The sequence below is a fragment of the Typopeltis vanoorti genome, chromosome 18 (assembly GCF_054136105.1).
Source record: "Typopeltis vanoorti isolate ZY-2024b chromosome 18, IOZ_Tvanoo_1.0, whole genome shotgun sequence".
NCBI lineage: Eukaryota > Metazoa > Arthropoda > Arachnida > Uropygi > Thelyphonidae > Typopeltis > Typopeltis vanoorti.
The window spans coordinates 63,453,662-63,476,977 of record NC_143566.1 but is presented as its reverse complement, the minus strand read 5'-3'; the positions used below and the strand labels follow the sequence as shown (position 1 = coordinate 63,476,977).

Genomic DNA, 23,316 nt, shown 5'->3' with positions numbered 1-23,316 from the left:
ATTACCAACAAAAATACCTGCCAATGTTCCGAAATAAACCTGTAACACATGCAAAATACCTCAGTCTCTATATAGATTCCCACCTTAAATGGACAAAACATATAGAATACCTACACACCAAACTCTGGACCATCGCAGCAAGTTAAAGACATCATTCCATCCAACATAAAAAAACTCCTATATCACGGTATCTGCGAATTCCTACTCAGATACGGAATAACAGTATTAACCTAACAAAATTAGAAGCATTACACAGGAAAGTCATGTCAACAGTGATCTGGACACCTTACACGCAACAATCAATATCAGACAAGCACATGGCAATACACAGAATTCTAAGCATTAAAAACCTGAAACATTACATGACATTAACAAGGAATTACTTCAACATCACCTATCGAAACAACAGAGACATATATCGTATAACATGACCCACAACAACTCTCTACATCCCTACACCAATTCAACGGTTCTTTTGTGAGATCACATCAGATACCCACGCAACTCAACAACCTACCAAAAAATTTAAAACGCATAAATAACTACAGAACATTAAAACACGAACTCTGGAAAATATAACAACAAAGTTAATATACCATTAACACTAATATACACCTCACAAATCACCAGCATCCAATGCCAACATCCCATACATAAACAGTAGCAACAACATAAATAGTGAAGCCTAGATCCCACTCTCTTCACAAAAGCTAACCCAGGCTTCGAAGTAGGTGGGATTAACTCGCCTCACTCAACCACACGTAATCCTTATAACCAAAGAAGCAGATTATGTAATAAAACAGTTAGTAAAGTATACAACAATAAAGAAGATACTGAAGATACTGATTAATACGTGATAATATCATTAATATAATACTCTTATGTAACATGAAAAAATAATGTAATAAATTATTCTTATAATTAAAAAATTATATAAAAACAAACAAAAAAATTCTGAATAATCTTCATTGTTAACATTAGAAGAACGTGTTGTAAATACATAATATAGAGGGGAAAAAATACTATTAAAAATTTTAGTTGAAATCAATGTAGAAAATAAAGCACTTACAGCTGAATTCTGTAAAATTATAAGTTGCAATGTCACTCAAGATGTTTACTGTATGTGTAAATATTTCAGCAATCAATAAATTACTATTAAAAAATTATTATTATTATTCTGTATATTCTATAATAAAAATTCTGTATAATCTTTATTGTTAATATTAGAAGAACATGTGTTGTAAATATAGAGGCATAATATAGAGGCAAAAAGTATTATTAAAAATTTTAATTGAAATTCAATGTAGAAAATGCAGCATTAAGTGCTGAATTCTGTAAAATTATAAGTTGCAATGTCACTCAAGATGTTTATTGTATGTGTAAATATTTTAGCAATCAATAAAAAATATTATCATTATAATAATAATGAATAATAATAATTATTATTATGTGAGTAATAAACATTGATTAAAAAAAATTCCTTAAATAATATATAATACTGTATTCTATTCCTAACCAAGCTCTAGAACACCTTGACTACAACTGCACAGACTGGTCTATAATTGGAAACTTCTGTCCTAGAACCATGATTGTGGAGTGGTACAATTTTGCCTGCTTTCCACTCTTTAGCAACCTTAGCATACATGACTTTCATTAAATAACCAGGTCAATGGCATATCTAACTGTTATATTAATGAGAATTTACCACAAGTGTCTGATGAAACTAGAGACCAAAGATTATTGTTTGAATGAAAAGTAGAGAAATAACAGTCATATTAAACTTGATATTCAACTAAGTGTAAGTCAGGTTGTATGTTATTTATAATTCATGAACCATGTAAAAAAAAAAAAGTTGTGTTAAACTTGTTATTCAATCAAGAGATATTATCATTTTAAACCTGCTTCATGTGATCAAGAATGAAATAACCATCTGGAAACTTTGGTTCTGAAGATGGAAAGAATAGGGGAAAAAAAACAACTTTCTCAGGAGTGTGAACACATATATAATAACTCATTAGTATAAGGGTATACTTTCTAGTGACAACTACAAATTAAATATGGAAACAGAAAACAATTAAATGCTTCAATTTAGCATTGTAAATTCACAGAAACTGAGGCTATTACAAAACCACCATTATTTCAGAGATAAGCAACTTGATTTGGAACTTGAAATTTCAAAGTTAATCACAGCACTTGAGAAAATTTTTGGCATTGGATTTGTCCTGGTATTACACTACAAAAAATAAAGTGCTTAGAGCTCATATAACTCAATTAGGCCCATAATTAGAGTTTTCAATTAAAGTTTCACTGGCTTTTTGATGGCTGTTTTTGGGCTGTTGGTTCTCATCACAGATTAGGAGAAAGTCTTAAGATGGCAAACCCTTTTTTCAATACTGAAGCAATAACATGTCAGAGATATGCATTTCTCACATGAATTCTTGGTCTGTGTGTAAATTATATGACATTGTAAAGTTACAAATATAGTAATATTATAAATTGGCTTCTGCATTTCATGTATACTAATGCCAGGAGTATTAGTAACGAGAAGGAAGAATTTTTGGCCACATGTTCTTGGTATTAGTGAAACATGGCTGACAGAAGATGATATAGCCAGTGGGATAGAATGCGAGGGGTATAGTGTGTTCAGGAGGGACAGAGAGAATAAAATGGTAGGAGGAGTGTTATTGATGATAGCTGATGAACTGCAACCAAGGAGGATAGAAGAAGAACTGCAGGATAGAGAAAAGAGCACATTTGAGGCTATCTGGTGTGAGATTGTGACTAGCAGAAAACAAAATATACAGTTGGGTGCTGCTATAGACCAAGTGATGGAATAGATGGTGGAGATAGTATGCATAAGCAAATAGAAGCAATGAGTGGAAGGAGGGTAATTATTATGGGAGATTTCAAATATGGTAACACTGATTGGAAGGAGGAGAGGACACATGGGAGGAAGGAATTGGATTTTATGCGGTTATTAAGGGATAACTATCTGCGACAGCATGTAATGGAAAACACTAGGGATCAGAGAGTGCTTGACCTGGTAATTGCATCTGAGAATTTGATAACGAATATGACCACGTTGCCACCAATTGGTGAGAGTGATCATAGGGTCTTGACTTGGTAGGTGGCTAAAGGTGTTTTACAATTAAGACGGGGTACATGTGGAATTATCAGGCTGTTAAGTATGACAAGCTTAGGAGATTGATTAGTTCAGTGCCATGGCATGTACAACTGCAAGGGCTAGAAGTTGATAGTGCATGGGAGGCGGTAAAGAAGTGTTTGCATGAAGCAATGGCTGACTGTATACCTAGAGTCCGAATAATAAATGAAGTAGGGGTTAAATGGATGAATAACACCATTAAGCTTGAGCTGCAAAAAAAAAAACAGCTGTGGAGGAAATTTAAGGAGAAAGGTGACCTGCAGGCACATGAACGGTATAAAGCGCAGGCCAGAAGGGTAACTAGTGTGGTAAGAAAAGCAATGATTATGAAAGAAAATTAGCCATGCAGGCTAAAGAGAATCCTAAACAGTTTTTTCGATATGTTGCAAGTAAAAGAAAAAATGTATACGGCAGAATGATTTTAAAGAATGCCGATGGTAGGGAGGTAACCGAATCAGTTGATATAGTGGAATTACTGAGTGAGCACTTTGCAAGAGTATATCATCCAGGTGGTGATATTGCAGGAATGAAGGAACCAATAGATTATATAGGAATTGTGGTGAATGAAGTGGAGGTGAATAGTCTATTACAAAACCTCAATGTGAATACATCTGTGGGATTGGTTGGTATACCAGCTTGTGCTGAAAGTGAAGCGGCTAAAGAATTGTCAGTACCCTTGACCATTTTGTTTAATTTGAGTCTCAGGTCTGGGTTAGTTCTGAGGGTGTGGAAAGAGGGGAAAATAGTTCCACTGCATAAAGGAGGTTTCAAGACTGCTGTTGTAAATTACCGACCGATTAGCATATCAGGAATTGTTATCAAGGACTTGGAGAAAGTAGTCAAGAGGAAAATACAGGAATGGATAGATGAAAATGGGATACTGTTTTGGGGACTGCATGGTTTTGTGAAGGGTAGACCATGCCTCAGTAACTTGCTCACGTTTTATAACACAATGACGGCAGAACTGGATATGGGTAATGGGTTTACAGTGATTCTGCTGGACCTTGCTAAGGCCTTTGACAGAATACCACATGGAATTCTAATCAGTAAACTGCAGCATATGGGAGTGGATATAGGGTTGGTGAGATGGATAGGAGGTTGGTTGATGGAGAGATATCAGAGAGTAGTTTATTCAGGAGTGGTGCCCAAAAGATGGCCTGTCACTAGTGGTGTGCTGCAGGGTTTTGTTCTTGGACCACTAATGTTTAATTTGTTCATTAACGATATAGGAAAGGATCCAAGAGGAACTGTTCATTTGTTTGCCGATGATGCAAAGTTGGGCAGAGCAATAGTGAATGCACAGGATGTCAAAATTTTGCAGGATGATTTGGATAGTTTTTGAGGACTGGGCTAAGGAGAATGGATGATTTAATGTGGCAAATGTAAGATTATGCATTTTGGAGTGAAAAGATTAGCAGCAGTATATTACATTGGTGGAACCGTACTCCAGGAGATTGACGAGCCCACGGATTTGGGAGTGTTGGTGGATAGGGAGTTGAAGTTGGGGGGGGGGGGGGTGCATTGCAAAAGTGGCTAAATCAGCTCATCAAATCACTTGGTTACTGAAGAATACATTGACGAGCAGAGACAAGCAAGTTATTGTTCCTCTGTATCAAGGCTCAATATGATATAGACTATTGTGCCCAGAGATTTGTGTGCCAGGGTTTCTTCTTGATGGGGAGGAGGTGGAGAGGATCCAGAGACGAGTGACCAAGATTATAGCAGGTCTATGGAATGAACCTTATGAGAACAGGTTGAAGATTTGTGGGTTGCAGAAATTGGTTGATAGGAAGAAGAAGGGTGATATGATTGAGACATGTAAATTACTGAAGGGTTTCTATAAGATTAATTCAGAAGATATTTTTGAGAATAGGACTGGTGGTGGGAGGACTAAGGGTCATCCATGGAAACTGGAGAAGAGTGTGGTTAGCAAGGGTGTTTGAACTAGGTTTTTTACTTGGAGAGTGGTGAATGAGTGGAATAAGCTGCCAGAGTCTGTTGTGGGTGCCATGACTGTGAATGAGTTCAAGGTGAAGTATGATAGATACTGTGTGAATGTTGAATAGTTGTTCTTGACATGATATTAGGGCCTCCCTCACTGAGTCTAAGGACTCCTTGGAGTTGCTCGTAATAAGAATAATAATAATAAATCCATCATAAATTCTTCTGGCCTGGAGGTTTCAATTCTCATGGGTATTTTTTGAATGTCTAGGTGGGAGACGAATTTCCTAGTTTGAGGCTGCTAGCCTGTTTACTGAAGGCCTGAACTAGCTTGGAAAAAGTTCCACATTTGATCTCTTGAGCAGAGTATCCAGATTATGCAAGAATTAAAATAAAAATAAATATAAATAATAAAATTAATAATATTAAAAAAAAAAACTTAGTTTAGTGAAAGGTTTAAAAGTTAGAGCTTTCTGTGAGTCGGTGTCACCTTAGTAAAAAAAAAAAAAACTCAGCCTAATAAAGGGTATAATGTTTAAAGCATTTTCTAAGTGGGATTCAACTAATTTGGCAACCAACTTCAAATTTCAAAAGGTTTTAAAATTAATCAGAGAGCCCATGTGAATATAACCTTTGGCAACAGAGTTGCATTACTACTGCACTACTTTCAGACCTAAATTATGCCCATATGTTTCTCTTTTATTAGTACTTTTCATAGGAAAATACTGGGTCAATTCTAATCCAAATGTATATTGACAAGAGAGATTTATATAGTCAACTAATTGAATTTCAAACTAAGTTTCAAATTCAATTATTTGGCTATAAAATAATTATGCATTTATATTATCTTCTATTCCTGTGGAAACAGATATTAGGTCTGCAATCCCCCACACACACTCTCCATTTGTCCCTGTAATCTACATTCCATCTTTGTTGCCCTTTTTTGCACTCTTATCACAGCTTCCTTATCCCCCCCTCTGAACCCAAGAGGCCAAATCTGCAGACAGTAATCCATGTCTATATGAAAAAGACATCTGAAAAGAACTTTATATTATTAATATTTAAAATTATATAAGCAGAGTTAATTTAAGATGGCATTATCCGTAAAACAGAACTGCGATTACAAAAATAAGTGTTTCGAGTTAGAATGGCAAGGGAAAAAAAATTCAGAAGAAAGATCAAGAAGACATAGCTGAATTGATTTACTTAAGACTGCTTGAAAAGAATCAAAATTGAGAGCTAATCAAATGAGAGATCTAATATATATTACAACATGAAAAATCTATTAATTGAAATTCTGAATGAAATAATAACTGTTTTGAACAATCATATCTGGTACATTATGATTGACGATATATTAGAAAGTAATAAAGATTTAACTGAAATACTAAAGGCAGCGGGGGAAAAAAAAGTTATTAACTTGCCAACTGAAAGCACTAAACATTTATTATTTTAGAAAGTGCCGATAATTTTCAGTTCTGGCCCTTTGATCAGTCTGACTGGTTGAATCATCAGTGTATTGAAGTTTGGCACTTTAGGCTATCAGCACATTTGGTTAAAGTCCCTTTGAATCAAAAGATTTCTCCAGATTCTCTCAATATCACCCTCAAAAATAACGATCTATAAATAGGCTGTTACCTTTTCTTTCCTCACCACTACCAAACAAGAAGAAATGCTAATCAGATACCAGAAATCACAAATCTTGATAAGGTGTAGATGATGAAGATAGTAGCAGTTCTGTGTAGTTGGTGGATTACATTGTGGAGACAGGTGTACAGTAGAGTACCCTCCCCTGATTAGTTCTTGGACTCCTTTGGAGATGTCACATAATAATAATAAATTATAAATTTTCATTAATTTTTGAATTTAATGTTGAATAAATTTCATAATAAATAAAGGGAATAGTTTACATTTACACTTTCAATGTGTGGTTTTAAAGAGGCAGGGAACCTGATGCATTGAATATATTTAAAAAACAATATTATAAAACAGTTCACACACACACACATACACACAGTGTTTATACACATACCTTGTTTCTGTTTCCCACTGGATCAAAAGGAAGTGATGCTGGCTCTGCTAAACTGATGCTAAATTATTGCAAAACAAATAGGCAAATGAAAAGGGAAAAGGCAAAAAAACAAATAAAATTAAAAAGTAAAAGGCAAGCTTTGTTGAAGGAAAAAAACTAATTAGAGTCAAAAGACAATCTCATACTTCACACAAGCCATGATGTTTGTAGAGTACAAAAATTATTACTACAAGAAAGCAAGTCTTACGCATATATTATCTTTTACAACACAGGAGAAGAAAGCATATAAACAAACATGCAACTGCTATGAAAAAAACAAATATGCTAATTGTAGTCAAAAAAACAAATGTGAAAATAAACAATGAAAACAACAATAAAAAAAGTGCAAAAAAAAAAGTATTGATTATTAAGTACATAGATAAAAAGAAAATTTCAAATCATGTTTATAATTTTAAAAACAAAAGCAGGAAAAAATGCCATTTATCACTGTAGAGGTAAAGATTTAAAACAATTACTGTTTTTCTCACCTATAATAAATAAATATATTTCTAAGAAGTTAAGAATGCCTTAATTACTACTTTTCATATACTATAAACAATGAGCATTATACTAAAACACTAATGATTTGGTTAAAATCATGAATACAAACTAATTCGAGGAGATGGCTGTATATTCAAATACAAAGCCATGTATTCAACAACATTTGTTGGTACAAATTAACTAATCCTGTTCAAGGACAGCTGTTCAGAAGAATAATAGGTTCTGTAATTGCAAATAAATTTACACATACTGAAAAGGCACCTGTAGCCTTTGATATGTTTATATTCAAGAGCAGATCAACATTACTCATCATTATCATCATTTATTACAACAGATGATCTGTACTAGACAGATAATCAGCTCTCCATGACTTTCTGTTCTAACATATTCTTCATGAATACTATTCCAGTTCATTTTTTCCCTCCCCTTAAATCATCTTCTTATCAGGTTTGTTCCCCATTTCCATAATGCTAAGTGCAATTCCTTTCAGATATGTACATCATTATGCATTAAGGAAGGGTCACTACCCAGACCAGTTTTAATCTTTACTGAGGCCACATCAGTGGGAATCAGACTCAAGGTTGAACTAAATCAGAAATCATATTTTCCATAGATTTTCTGTATTTATATTCAGCAAACATATTTTATTATTACATCACACCTCCAGGGAGTCCAAAGACTCATCGAGGGAGGGCATCTACTCTACAACTCTTCGTCTCACTACTCTATCAACCTTCATCATCTAACACCAACGCCATCTACCGCCACTAGTACTTTCACAGACAATCACAACATCCATGCCCAGGGCGGGGGTTTGAACCCGCAGCCTTTTGACTGGAGGGCGGATATGCTAACCATGCGGCCAACCAGGCCGGCAATATTTTCCATTTGATTTGAGTGTAATACAAACATATGCACCTACCTCCAGTCATTCAGATGAAGAAATTGACAATGAATAGCAATATAAGGGAGTATGTTTTGCAAATGATGCTAAGGCACTTTTGAAATCAGCCATCTTTATATAAGTGGTCTAGTCATGCAGTTACTTCATGTGCAAAATTTTTTTACACTTGAGTAAAGGATTAATTAATCAAGTGTATAATTTCTTGTCATGTCTAATTTACTTTGCAACCAAGTGAAAGAAACTTTCTACATTGCTGATCCAGAGTATTTTAATAATAAAGTGATACACCTGTTTATAGAAAATATATGATATGCATTACTTCAAACTTGATATCTAATTGGGTCATGGAACATGGAAGATAGAGCATAAAGCACGGAGGCTTTGGACTTTGAGTCCAAAGTCTTTTACAATTTACAATTCTGCTATTTAAGCAATACAGCTTCAAAAATCCATAAAATATTCTAGACTAATCACACAGGTACAGACCACTTTTTCCATTACTAACTGAGTTTTCATCTATTGCTATTTGGAATAATAATTATAATGTCCAAGAGCTGAGATTGTTCCCGAATACTACAACATTCTGTACTCAGAATGTTGTAGTATTCTAACTCTAAGACTGCTACAGCAAAACTTGGTATAAGAAATACATAAAGAAAGGCTCAGGTGTTGTTCATTATCCATAATAATGCTTAACAGCATAACCAATACCAAGAGAAAAAAAAATACATTTATTAAACTCACTCATATTTCACTGGTTTTCTACCCAGCATCATCAGAGCATAATGATAATTGTGACAGACACACAGCACTAAGCTAATTATAGAAACAGTTTAAATTGTAACTGACACCTAATGTCCTTACATGGCACCGTCCATGGATCAGATAACTACAAGGTTAATTTAGAGAAGTCTGACTATTAGGCCTTAAAATGTTAGTCTCTCAGATCTTTGGTAAATTAATGCAACCATACTTACTGTAGTTGCGAGAGTGCTTCATAGCTGATGCCGAGTCTAAGAAAAGCTTCTTAAACTTGTAATTACTACTATGTAATATAGATGCTTTTCTCTATCTGATCCTATGTGAAGGAGTATCCAATCCAGAGCATGGTCTGGCAATCCTAACTCGCCATACAGATGATCTCGGATGTTAATTGATCTACCAGTCTGTCCAAAGTAGGTTAACATGAAACATGAAACTGCAAACATGAAACTTTTATACAGCATCTGGTTGTTCAAGAGGATGTAGTTGATCCTTAGAGAATGTATAAAAGTAGTTAACTAAATGAAAAAGTTTGAAAGTAGTCCTGAGGTCATATTTGCAAAGAACTTTGGCTATTTTTTTTCTGATGTACCTTTTACATATCAAAAGGGAATGGTTTTGCTGTGATCCTGCATGTTGGATGTAGGAGGGATGATGGTGAATGTAATATTTTATCTTTTTTACATGGGCTGTAGTAATTGGCTAAAAAAGGTATTGTAAAGGTCCCTGAGCTCTGTTTCAAGGCCTGTGTCATTTAAACAAATAGGTCTGGCTCAGTGAGTAAGATGTTGAAAGTTTATTTTGCACTTGGTTCGACTATAATAAATTTAGTTTAATCCTTTATCCAAGTATAAGTAAACAAAGTTTGTGCCTGAAAATATCTTCAGGACTGAGGTAAGGTGGTGGAACACCAGGCAACTCTGAGCAAAGGTGGACCAAGCGCTCATCACTTCTTGTCTCGGTATCTCACATAATGCAAAGCACATCTCCTTGCAGACATGTATACTGCTATGCATTAAGGGCCACTACCCAGACTGGTTTTGACCTTTATTGAGGTCTTGTCAGTGGGAGGCCCAAACGTGGAGATACTAAGGCAGAAGCAATAGGAGAGGTCATATTTACTTATACAAGTTGCCAACAGGTGTACCACCTTATTATTGAATTACTCTGGATTTAGAGAAAGATGTTGGAAGTTTATTTTGCACTAACCAAGTGCAAAATAAACTTCCAACATCTTTCTCTAAATCCAGAGTAATTCAATAATAAGGTGGTACACCTGCATTACATAAGGTGGTACATTTTGCAAAAGTGCAAAATGTACCATCAATAATAAGGTGGTACACCTGTTGGCAACTTGTATAGGTAAATATGACCTCTGCTATTGCTTCTGCCTTAGTATCTCCACGTTTGGGTCTGCCTCCCACTGACGAGACCTCAACAAAGATCGAAACCGGTCTGGGTAGTGGCCCTTTTCCTTAGTGCATAGCAGTATACATGTCCACAAAGAGATGTGCTTTGCATTATGGGAGATACTGAGACAAGGAGTGATGAGAGCTTGGTCCACCTTTGCTCGAAGTTGCCTGGTGTTTCACCACCATACCTCAGTCCTGAAGATATTTTCAGGTGCAAACTTTGTTTGCTTACACTTGGATAAAGGATTAAACTAGATTTATTATATTTCAGTGAGTAAGAGTTTTGAGAATGCCATACTATAGAGAAGTGTGGTGATGTGATTGTTTATGTATATACCTACCGATATGAATGGGTTTTCTATAGATGGAGAAGGATAATGAACCATTAGGAAATTGTTTCACTAGTGTATTTGAAAAGGGAAGACTATTATTACTTTATTTTTCTATGGTGAAGTGTATTTTAGGATATTAGCTATTAAGAGGTGCCAAAAATGCATCTAATACATCTGGATCATAAGGCCAAACACACCATCAGCATAGCACAGCTAAACTTGGTTTTTGTGTGGTTGTATTCAGAGCTTGGTTTACAAAATGCTTCATATAGAAGTTTGCTGGGGGGGGGGGGAATAAACCCATAACAGTCCCATCTAGCTGATTGTATATTTTTATTTACTTAATCTTATTTTTCACTTACTTACTGTTTATTTACTTAACTATATTTTTATTTCTTAAAGAAATAAAAATATAGTTAAGTAAATCCTGCATATATTTCCTATGGAAAGGAAATATATACAAACAGCTAGATTGGACTGCTATGGGTTCACCCCCCCCCCCCAGCAAACTTCTAAATGGAGCATTTTGAAAACCAAGTTCCCAACACAGCCACACAAAAAACCTACATTTTAACTATGCTATGTTGGTGATGTGTTTGGACAGTTACAATTTAAACTGTTTCTACAATTAGTTTAGTGCTGTGTGTCTCACAGTTATCATTGTACTCTGATGATGCTGAGTAGAAAACCAGTGAACTATGAGTTTAATAAATGTATTTTTTCTCCCTCTTAATGTTGGCTATACTGTTCAGCATTATTATGAATTGGTATAAGGAAATCTTGAACCTCTTCTCCCATGAATTTCCACAGTTGGGTACTAACAATAACACTGTTTAATAAATTTCTGAAGTTACAAGGATACCCTAACAGGAGGGTCTTGCCTTGAGAATTGCATATGATCGCCTTCCTATAAATACCATCAACTAGAAGTATTTTAACATCAGATGTTGAATTTGTGATATCTGTAACAGATTGGAAACAGTAGAAGATGCATTCTACAGCTGCTTTCTTGCCCTGTATATTTGGAACAAATTATGTAATGTGCTGGGCATTCAATTACTTATAAAATAATTTTTTTTGCAATACCCCCCCCCCCCCACCCAACCTGTTAGCAATGGGAAGAGAATTTTGATTTTTATAATTAATGAGTTAAAATATCATTTATGGAAAGTTAGGAAAAACACATGGATTCGAAAACCAGCAATATGACATACAAATGCTTTACAATGAATGTATAAAGGAATTGTCTATTATTCAATATTCACAAGAAGAAGATAAAATTCTGTCTATTTTAATTATGAGAGGTTTTTTTTTTTTTTTTACATGGCTCCATCCTGCAGTCTTATGGTCAACTGCAGGATTGACTGCAGAGAGCAATTCCCAGGTGGAGAGGGTCAACTCAAAGCAGTTAATTGCGATAAGACTAACCATGTGGGTATCAGTCATCTTTGGATTTTAGTTTCAATTGGTCTTTAGATTGTACAGCTCAATGATACTGGTGAAAAGGATAGCCTTTGGCTAGATGATGATGATATAAAAGAGCTGAGGCATTTTTTCTATCTATCATTGTATCCTTTTGTCTCCTTTCTTTCTCCTAAAAGCATCAGGCTCTCTCTTGCTCCCCTATGCTAACTATTCTAGGCCTATGGATGAACATTTCTTTACTTTTTCATTGCAATAAAGGTCAAAACCAAACTGGGTAGTGACATTTCCCCTAATGCATGCATACATACATACACAGCTGAAAGGAAATGTGAATTGCATTACAGGATACTAAGACAACCGATATGAAGTTAACAGCCTCCATGTACAAGCAGCCTAGTCATCAATATAATTTATGTGCAAACTTTCTTTGATTACTTCTGAGTATAGGATTAAACGACACGACAATATAATTTCTTGTCAAGTATAATATACTTCAAGTGGAAAATTTCAAGCATTTCTCAACAGTTTCTAGTTACAATCACTCTTAATATCCAAATTTTTAATTTTGCCTTTTTCTTGTTTTGCCAGATTATATTGCCTGACTACTGCTATAGGGAATTAATCCTATCTGCACTGATGCTGTGTGCAAAGTGTGTGTGTGTGTGTGTGTGTGTGTGTCCTTTTGGCAGGTTTATCTATTTTGTAGGATGAAAAACAAGGGTTTTCTGGAAGAAAAATCATGCCACCTTCATATGAGACCAGCTAATACACCTTCACTTGATAAGCTTTGATCTACTATCACTGCATTTATAAGTCTCTATGTCACTCCTGCATAAGACAAAACAGGTTAAATAAGTAACTTCTATATAATACATGCAATAATAGATACAATAGGGCCATACATATATGGTGCAAGCAGCAGCTCAGGAATGGCTCTTACAGAATTCTCTATCAGTAACAAAAGCTTTATGTTATGAATACATTTTTTAAGAAAGCCCTCAAAAGGTTCAAGATACTTCAGTACTAAATCAAGTAAAAACAGGAAGTGACCACAGACTGGTCAGAGCCAAAATTAAAATAAACCCCAAATTGGAAAGAATAAAATGGCTAAACAACAAAAAATCAAGAAGTTTTACCTTAAACCCTATCAAAAACAAGAAGGATTACGAAGAAAAACTCAATCAAAAACTAGATTTAATAAATATATTTGAAGAAGAAGACATAAATAAAATAAGAAAAAACCTAACGGAAGTAATAATCTCAACAGCCAACGAATCCAAAAACAACAAACAAGAAAAAGACCATAAACTTTCAGAGGAAACCCTACAACTACTAAAAAAGAGGCAAAATATGAAACAAGACAAAAACTTAATTTCTAAAATGGAATATGCAGAACTATGCAAAACAATAAGGAAAAAGATGAGAAATGAAATAAGATCTTATAACACTAAAAAAATAAAAGAAACAATCGAAAACAATAAAAATATAAAAATACTAAGAAAATATTTATCAGTTGGCAAATGTCAAATAACTGCAATAAAAGATAAGAATGGAACTACCATAAGGAACCAAGAACAAATCCTGTGCAGGCTAGAAGAATTTTATAAAGAACTCTATAGTGATCCTTCAACAGATAAATCAAATATGAATAACTCCTCTCCATCGCATATGGAATTCATCCCCCCATTCACTTCAGATGAAATAAAACAAGCATTAAAACAAATGAAAAATGTCCTGGTAAAGACCTAACTCACATAGAATTAATTAAATGGAGAGGAAACAATATAATTCACCATGACACAAACTTACTAAATATATGCCCAGAAGAGGAGAAGATACCGGAAATTGGAAAAATCCTACTCTGATACTGTTATTTAAAAAAAAAAAAAGGGAACAAAGAAGAAGTAAAGAACTATAGACCAATTAGTATTCTCTCTAATTTGTACAAAATTCTCACAAAAGTAATAACAAACAGGTTAACACCTCTTCTAGACTCAAATCAACCAGTAGAACAAGCAGGATTCCGTAAAGGCTTCAACACAGCTGATCATATTCACGCATATAATAAATTTAGTTTAATCCTTTATCCAAGTGTGAGCAAACAAAGCTTGCACCTGAAAATATCTTCAGGACTGGAGTAAGGTAGTACAACACTGGGAAACTCATGGCAAAGGTGGACCAAGCTAACATCACTCCAATCTCAGTATCTCCCATAATGCAAAACTCATCTCCTTGCAGATATGTATAATATTATGCATTAAGGGAAGGGCCACTACCCAGACTAGTTTCGACCTTTATTGAGGTCTCTTCAGTGGGAGCCAGGCCCAAGTCGAGATATAATGTTATGCATTAAGGGAAGGGCCACTACCCAGACTAGTTTCGACTTTTATTGAGGTCTCTTCAGTGGGAGCCAGGCCCAAGTGGATATACCAGGCAGAAGCATTAGCAAGGTCATCTCTACCTATAGCAGTTGCCAAACAGTGTGCCACTTTTTATTAAATTACTCTGGATTTAGAGAAAGATGTTGAAAGTTTATTTTTCACTTGGTTAGACTATAATAAATTTAATTTAATCCTTTATCCAAGTGTGAGCAAACAAAGTTTGCGCCTGAAAATATCTTCAGGACTGGGGTAAGGTAGTACAACACCAGGAAACTTGTAGCAGAGGAAGAGTAAAAAGTAACAAAAACAAAAGAAACTAGTCTGGGTAGTGACCCTTCCCTTAATGCATAACATTTTACATATTCACAAGGAGATGTGTTTTGCATTATGGGAGATATTGAGATAGGAGTGATGTTAGCTTGGTCCACCTTTGCTACGAGTTGCCCGGCGTTGTACTACCTTACCCCAGTCCTGAAGATATTTTCAGGTGCAAACTTTGTTTGCTCACACTTGGATAAAGGATTAAACTAAATTTATTTTAGTCTAACCAAGTGAAAAATAAACTTTCAACATATTCATGCAGTAAAACAAATAATAGAAAAAGCAGAAGAAAACCAATTGCCTCTCTGTTTAGCCTTCATTGATTATGAAGAAGCATTTGATTCCATCAAAACTAATGCAATAATCAGGGAGTTCCTGGAGAATATATGGACCTCCTCCAGGCAATATACCTCACTGCAACAGCAACAATCCAACTTCATACGAGTAGCAATAAAATATCAATTGAAAAAGGTGTCCGACAAGGAGACTCTCTATCACCCAAAATCTTTACAGCAGTCCTTCAAGAAATATTTAATAATATAAACTGACAAACCTTGGTATAAAAATTAATAACAGAAACTTAACATCTAAGATATGCAGATGATATCATAATTTTTGCAAACATTCCAGAAGACCTTAATATAATGATAGAAGACCTATATCATGAAAGCAGAAAAGTTGGTTTAAAGATAAACAGAGAAAAAACTAAAATCATGTTTAATCGTTTAGTAACACCAAAAAACACAATAATAGAAAACAATTTTTTGGAAAGAGTCTCTTCATATACATACTTAGGTCATCTCATTGACCTAAACTGAGGACTCCAAAAGGAAATAAATAGGAGAGTTCAACTTGCCTGGAGTGCATTCAGAAAATTGAAAAACATTTTTCAAAACGATGATGTCCCACTCTGTTTAAAAAGGAAGACATTTAACCAGTGTATACTTCCAGTGATCTTATATGGTTGTGAAACTTGGTTGCTAACAAGAGCGCTGGCAAATAAATTAACAATCTCTCCATTTTTCTTTGAGTTGTTGTTGTTAATTTATTTGCCAGCGCTCTTGTTAGCGACCAAGTTTCGCTTCTTATCTTTTAATGTGATGCTAGGCATCACATTAAAAGATAAGAAGCGAAACACCTGGATAAGAAGCCATACTCACATCACTGACATCGTTCTACACCATAAGCGACTAAATGGAAATGGGCCGGACATCTATCCAGAAGAGAAGATGAGCGATGGACCATCATACTTACGAACTGGATTCCTAAAGAACTGAAACGAAGCCGAGGACGTCCTATAAGAAGGTGGAGTGATGAACTCTCAGAATTTATTGGGGAGTTGGTCAACCATAGCCTAGAACAGAGAAAGGTGAAAAGAACTGGAGGAAGCCTTTGTCCAGCAGTGGACAGAAAATGGCTGAAAAGTTCAAGTATTATCCTCCTTTCCTTTTCCTACAATTGCATTCCAATCTCCCATTATTATTGTGTTGTCTCTTCCTGTGAATATGTTCCATATATCTTCAATTTGCTCATACATTTCAGTTATTTCTTCACCTTTGTGTCCAGTTGTAGGCATATAGACCATTATAATGTTCAGATTTACTGGTTCAGATTGGAAGCTTACTGCCATGATTCTGTCACTGTGTTTGATTGTTGTGGTTACTTTTTTGCCTAAGTGTTTTTTTTTTGAGTATTACTGCTACCCTGCTTTTCCCCTCTCTCTGAGAATATTTCAAGTTTTCCCATTTCTAATAGGGTTTTCACATTCCATGTTCCTATGTTTGTATAATTTTTCTGCTTCTTTCTGTCTGTATCAGGGTTTTGCTGGTTTATGACCTGAGAAGCTTGATTTCTTCCCCTGCCAGGCATGACTCCTCTCATGGAGGCTCCATTGCTGATCTAATTTTGATTGTTTCTAGTTTCGATGCTGCTTTTTCTAGGGATATTAATGTGGTAGTTTCCCCTTTCTTTCCACATGGCAGTGTTACAACCCTTAGTCCTATAAATTGGTCTGGCTTGTAAATTTCTGGTTATGAGCCTTTCTAACATCAACTGTCTTCAGCCTCAGGACAGTACTGGTAGTTGCTGCTCACTACCAGGGTTTGAATCCGAGTTTCCCTCTCCTAGGTATCTCTCTTAGTCTTGCTCCAATCCCACAAAGACCTATCCAACTTGGTTGGCCCTTCTGGTAGTTGCACTACTGCTGGCATAACTCTCAGGGTTGTCGAAGCACACAAGCCCCCCCCCCCCCCCACCACCACCACCACGTCAAGGTGGAGATACCTTCGGGGGGGGGGGGGGGGGGGGAGTATACTACTCCAATACTAAGCAGCTATTTTTAATAGCTTCTAGAATATTTTGCCACACCTCCTATTTATTTTTACCAAAGTCTTCCTATGACTTTTGTCTAGCTTCCTTCACACATTGGCTTTTTTACATTTTCCCCCCTCATTCCCTCAGAGCAAATGCAGATTTACTTGCCAACTTTCAATATACTTTCTACTTTTCTGTGACTGCTCTTTATTTTTGAGTTCACCACAGAGTTATGATTTTTCTATCCTTAAGGACAACCTCACTACATGTCTCTTTGGCTGAATCAATCAACCTTTTCTTCAGGATCAGTACTGAATCATTGACATTTGATTCTTGTTTTCAAATACTCATTTTTTTTTCTTTAACAATATCTGTATATTTGAGTCTACTCTTCACTTCTTGAAGCTGCTCAACTTTGATTCTTTTTACTTTCTTGCACACTTTTCTTTACAACATGATATTGAATTTCATCCTGCTCAAATCTAAACAGTGATCACTTTTTATTTCAAATCCTCTGAATACTCTTGTGCCCCAAATCAATGTGAAGATATCACCATCAAAAATAACACAGTCAATAAGACTTATTTCTTGTGCCTTCTCTCCATGCAGATTTGTGCACATCTTTATATTAGAACATGGTTTTAGTAATGACTAATACACATCCTCAATAGAAATCCAGCAGGTACTTACCGTTGCTATTAGCTTTGCTCTTTTCTCCAAACATTTCTATACAACTACTCAGTTGTTTAGATCCTCAACAAGGACCAACTTTTCTTTTATGTCAACTGCCTTCTCTAATTCTCTTGAAAATTTCCTCTACTTCTTCCTTACTAGAACCTTCTGTGGTTCCAGAGGCACAAATAGTGTCTCAATGTTCCAATTTCCCCATTCTGATATTTGCCCACATTATACTTGATTTGTATTTAATGCTGAAAACTATAGCTGCTCCTTCCTTTCTCTGAAAATTATTGCATGAATATAACATCTTGTATTTGTTGCTTACAAGAGTCTCACCTGTTCTTGTCTTCTTTGTTTTGGTAACACCTATTATGTGTCAACCTGGCACTTATCCAATTCTTCTGCTAGTTCCATTTCTTTTCTAGTATTGATGGTGCCAATCTTGAACTTTGCTGATGCTGATAATAAATTTAGTTTAATCCTTTATTCAAGTGTAAGCAAACAAAGTTTGCGCCTGGATAAAGGATTAAACTAAATTTATTATAGTCTAACCAAGTGGGAAAAAACTTCCAACATCTTACTGATGTTGAGTTAGGATTCATTCCAATAGCTGACTTTTTGCTGCTTGTCCTAGATTCTTGACAAAAACAGCTGGCCCTGTTTAAATGGGCAATGCTCCACCAAGCATGAAATTTTGTTGTACATTATGTTTTATTTAGGTTTAAGCAAATAATAACACAATTCAATTGGCTAGGTCCCAAATTGCCAGCCCATTCACCTTTATTTATTCAATATTCAAGTGCACTACAGGAAGGTGATGTTGGACATTAAGTCAGAGGGACTGGCCAGTTCCCCTTATGGATATATGTGGTTTCCACCCAGTTATTCTGTTTTTATTCTTAAGCAACCGACTTTTCCAGATCTACAAATTAAATATAGATCCATGTTACATTCCCATGATTTTCTGTCTATTTATCTTAAAATAAAAATCTAATCCTGACACTATTTTGACTGAGTTCAGCTTTTTCCTTGTTTCTATTTCACAACTTTTCTTAACCTTTCATTAAGTATTCCTGCATAAATCTTACCTGATCAATACAGAGGGTTCCCACTGTCATTCTCAGGTTCAGTTTTATTTCCTGCTTATGAATGGGTAATGTGAGACCAGTACTTCAAACATCAAGAATTAAACATTATGAATTATAGAGCATAGCCACCACTACCACAATGAAACTTGTATACCTCAATTATTTGAGCATTTCTAGTTGGATATCATCTGCTTCAGATGTTTTTACAAATTTCAATATTATCCTATCTTTTACTAAACCAAATGGTGACATACATTCCTGACATCATTTCCCTTGAATGTTTATGATAGTTGTGGAGCAGTTTCCTCCACAATAAGTTTCTGAACTCCTTGGAGATGTTACATAATCATCCTACCACTGTTATAACATGGCTTATTTTATGATTTTTATCATATGAAATAAATGAAAGTCTGATTTTAATTTATGTTAACCAACTTTGTCAGCACTGATTCCTTTTAGGATGTTCTTTCCTCCATTATCAGCTTCTATATACTTTCTAAAGTCTTCTTGACTTTTTTTTTTTTTTTTAGCTAAGGTTTCCTTAACTTAGCTTTGTTAGATTTTTCTCTGTATTTTCTAAGGGCACATAACAACTCACTGTGAACTTATAGCATGATTTCTTTCAAAAAAGTTGGGAACGTATCAAGTTTTGGCTGAATAAATGAATATTTTAGTTATTACTTCCAGTATGAATCACAATGAAAACAGTAATGAGTAAAACTGTTTAATTCTGCTAGTCACTGACCCTCCAGTAGATGGCACCTTAAATAAGTGGGTCTAAATTTGTGTATAGTTAAATGATACAACACTTGCCTTAGAACCCTAAGGATACCAACTATCTGGAGGCATGCTAAAGTGGTGGCCTTTCTGAAACGAGGGAAAACTCCAACTGAAACAAAAAAATTACAGACCTATATCACTACTCAGTAACCTCTATGAACGATTAATTTTGAATAGGCTACAATCCCTAATTGAACCCCATCTTATTGCTGAGCAGGCTGGTTTTAGACCAGGCAAATCCTGTACATCACAAATTCTCAACATCACTCGATATATAGAAAATGGTTATGAGCAAAAACTAGCCACAGGAGCATTTGGTTTATGGTATCATATGCTACAGTTAGCATATGATACCATAAACCATCTCACACTCAGAAATAAAATATACAGAATAACTAGAGACTATCCTTGTTCTCCAGATCCAATCACTCTTGGAAAACAGATGCTTCTTTGTGGACCTGAGGGGGGGGGGGAGAGTCACTGGCATCCCCTAAAAAATGGCCTCCCGCAGAGAAGTGTGTTATCACCATTATTTTTCAACATTTACGCCAATGATCTCCTCATCTTTCCAGGAACTAGAAATTTTATCTATGCTGTTGACCTTGCCATAGCTACTCAATCAAAAAATTTCAAGTCCATTGAAACTATTCTATCACTTGCCTTGAATAGTCTACCCACATATTATAGCAGCAATCAATTAAAACCAAACCCCTTGAAAACCCAGACTGGCCTTTTCCACCTTAACAATAAGGAAGCCAACAGGAAGCTACAGATTTCTTGGGAAGGCTCTAATTTAGAACATTCCTGGAACCCAATCTACCTCATAATTCTCAATCACACCCTTTCATATAAAAGACACATAGAAAAAACGAAGGCAAAAGTGAATGCAAGAAACAACATACTAAGAAAGCTTACCTCCTCCAAATGGTGTGCAGACCCTAGCACACTGAGATCTTCTGCCTTGGCCCTTTGCTATTCTTCTGCTGAATATGCCTGCCCGGTAGGGTCCAGATCTTGCCATGCTGAAAAACTTGACTGAGCATTGAATGAAAGCTGCTGCTTAATCACAGGACGCCAGAAACCAACACCACTAAAAGACCTGTATACTTTGGCTGGTATTGCACCCCCTTCAATTCGAAGATCTGCATTCTCAGCTGATGAAAGAAGCAGACAAATGAATGATGAATGCCACCCACTATTCAGCCAGACCACAGTACCCCAAAACTAAGATCCCGACATAGCTTCCTAGCAACTATTGAACCACCTAAAAACTTTCCAGAGATAAGAATTCAACACTATACCCTGAGAGTAATACTGATATTCCAACAGCTGAACATCTTCCATGTGGTGCCCACTTGAACTGGAATACTTGGAAAAGCCTCAACAGACTTCGAATGACAGGACGCTGCAAACAAATCCTCATCAAATGGGGCTATCTCATTGGATCACATAATTGTGAGTGTGTGACAACCCAGTCCATGGATCACCTCCTTTCTTGTCCCCCTTCTTCAATCACCTTGCAAAAAAGAGGACCTTATATCCTGCACAGAAAGAGCAGTTGATTGCACAAGATACTGGAGGAACATTTCACCATATTTATTGTATATAACTTATATATAGTTTCTTTTTCTTAATATTTTACTTATTATTCCCTTTATAATTCACTTACTGACTTTAAGCTGTTCTCATTTGTAATGTATCCTAATTTGTTGTAAATAATGTCACATCACTTACTACTGTACCACTTGTATTTGGATATGAAATAAATAAGTCTAAATTTGTGCTCTCATAATTTATTGCTATTAAAAGAGTTTTTCATCCAAAATAATTAAAATAAAACCATAACAGCAGATACTTAAGGTACTGAATAATACTTCTACACAATCCGTAAGTACTTTAAACACCTCAAAAGCAGTCTATTTTCTCAATTTAATATTGGTCACATGAGAGTGCTTGTTATGCTTACCATACAAAGCAAAGATGGCACCAACGAAACCCAATGACTTCAGGGTGCTTTGGGTTTCACCAGTGCAGTACAGCTGAACACTGACAAAATCAATGTTAATAAAAATTGCCACAAGTGCAGATGAAACAACCCCAAACAAACAAACAAACAAAAAAAAACATTCTTGTGCGATTTTTGTTGCCATTGCTTGCATGCTTGTTGTGCAAAGATAGATGAATCAGCACACAAACTACTATTATCCTCAAACAGCCTTTCTTCTGTGCACTGTACTCCCTTTAGTAAAGCAGATACTGAACTGGGAAAATGCAATGACAGCTTCAAGATGCTATTGATGAAACTTTCCCCTGCAAAATTAGACTGCTGGGAGCCAAGCTTGAAATACTCAATGATCAACACCACAACACAAATCTACCCTCCTCTGACAACATCAACAAACTCTATGACCTTATCACGTGATACATGACTATCGAAGCTGAGAATTAAAAGTTTAATGCTGTTATTTTCAATTTGCACAGGGAACATGACAAATCACTAAAGAATGATATCATTACATTAGTGGGAGAATGCAACTATGATCCCAGAAAAATTATCAGGTGCAACTGTTTCAGACCCACAAATAAAAGAAAAGATGGAATGAATTTTCTGTGCCTTGTGAAAGTGACCTGCAACACTGACAAAGTACACTGAATTTGATAGTGGTGGTAAACAACAAGTTTAAAGGCACTTGCCCCAATCGCACATATGTGCTCAACCTGACCTAATCTTTGCTTGAGTTTGAGTTGACAAAGATGTCAACTACAAAACCAACTAGAAGAAAAATGCCAAAATGGTGACAATGATTGGATCACTGATGACACATAAAAGTAAAGCTGTGCAGAAATCAAGTGATAGCCACTGTGGAAACCAGCACACAGGCACTGTACACATGCTATCAACATATGTGGTATCGACTGAAACAAAATGCATTCATTACCATCTCCAGTATGCAAAACTCCACCTACTTTTTCAGGTAGAAAAGTAAAGATCACTCTCTCTTTCCAAGCACTATTCATCTCAGCTTTCTCAATTACACACTATGACTCCTTTTGACACAAGGATGGTGCCTCTACATATACTCACTATGATATACCATGATAGAGAGCATCCAACCTTGAATCACCTGACTCTTCTTTGGCTGAAAATCTCCCTGTAGTCAAATTCATCTGCTGTCCCTAATGTCACCAACCACTCTAAACTCTTCATTTCTCCTTAAATACTGATTTTCTCCAGTCCCATTTC

General features: G+C 35.6%; 1 protein-coding gene across 1 annotated transcript in view; it reads right to left on the bottom strand.

Annotated features, from left to right (window-relative positions):
• The window catches only part of LOC150096717 (kinesin-like protein KIF21A), a 753,433-nt gene that overhangs the window by 151,748 nt on the left and 578,369 nt on the right, over positions 1-23,316 (bottom strand). The window contains exon 26 of the mRNA XM_090408696.1: positions 7,137-7,194. Coding sequence (XP_090264822.1) covers positions 7,137-7,194 — 58 coding nt within the window. The remainder of the gene's footprint in view (positions 1-7,136; positions 7,195-23,316) is intronic.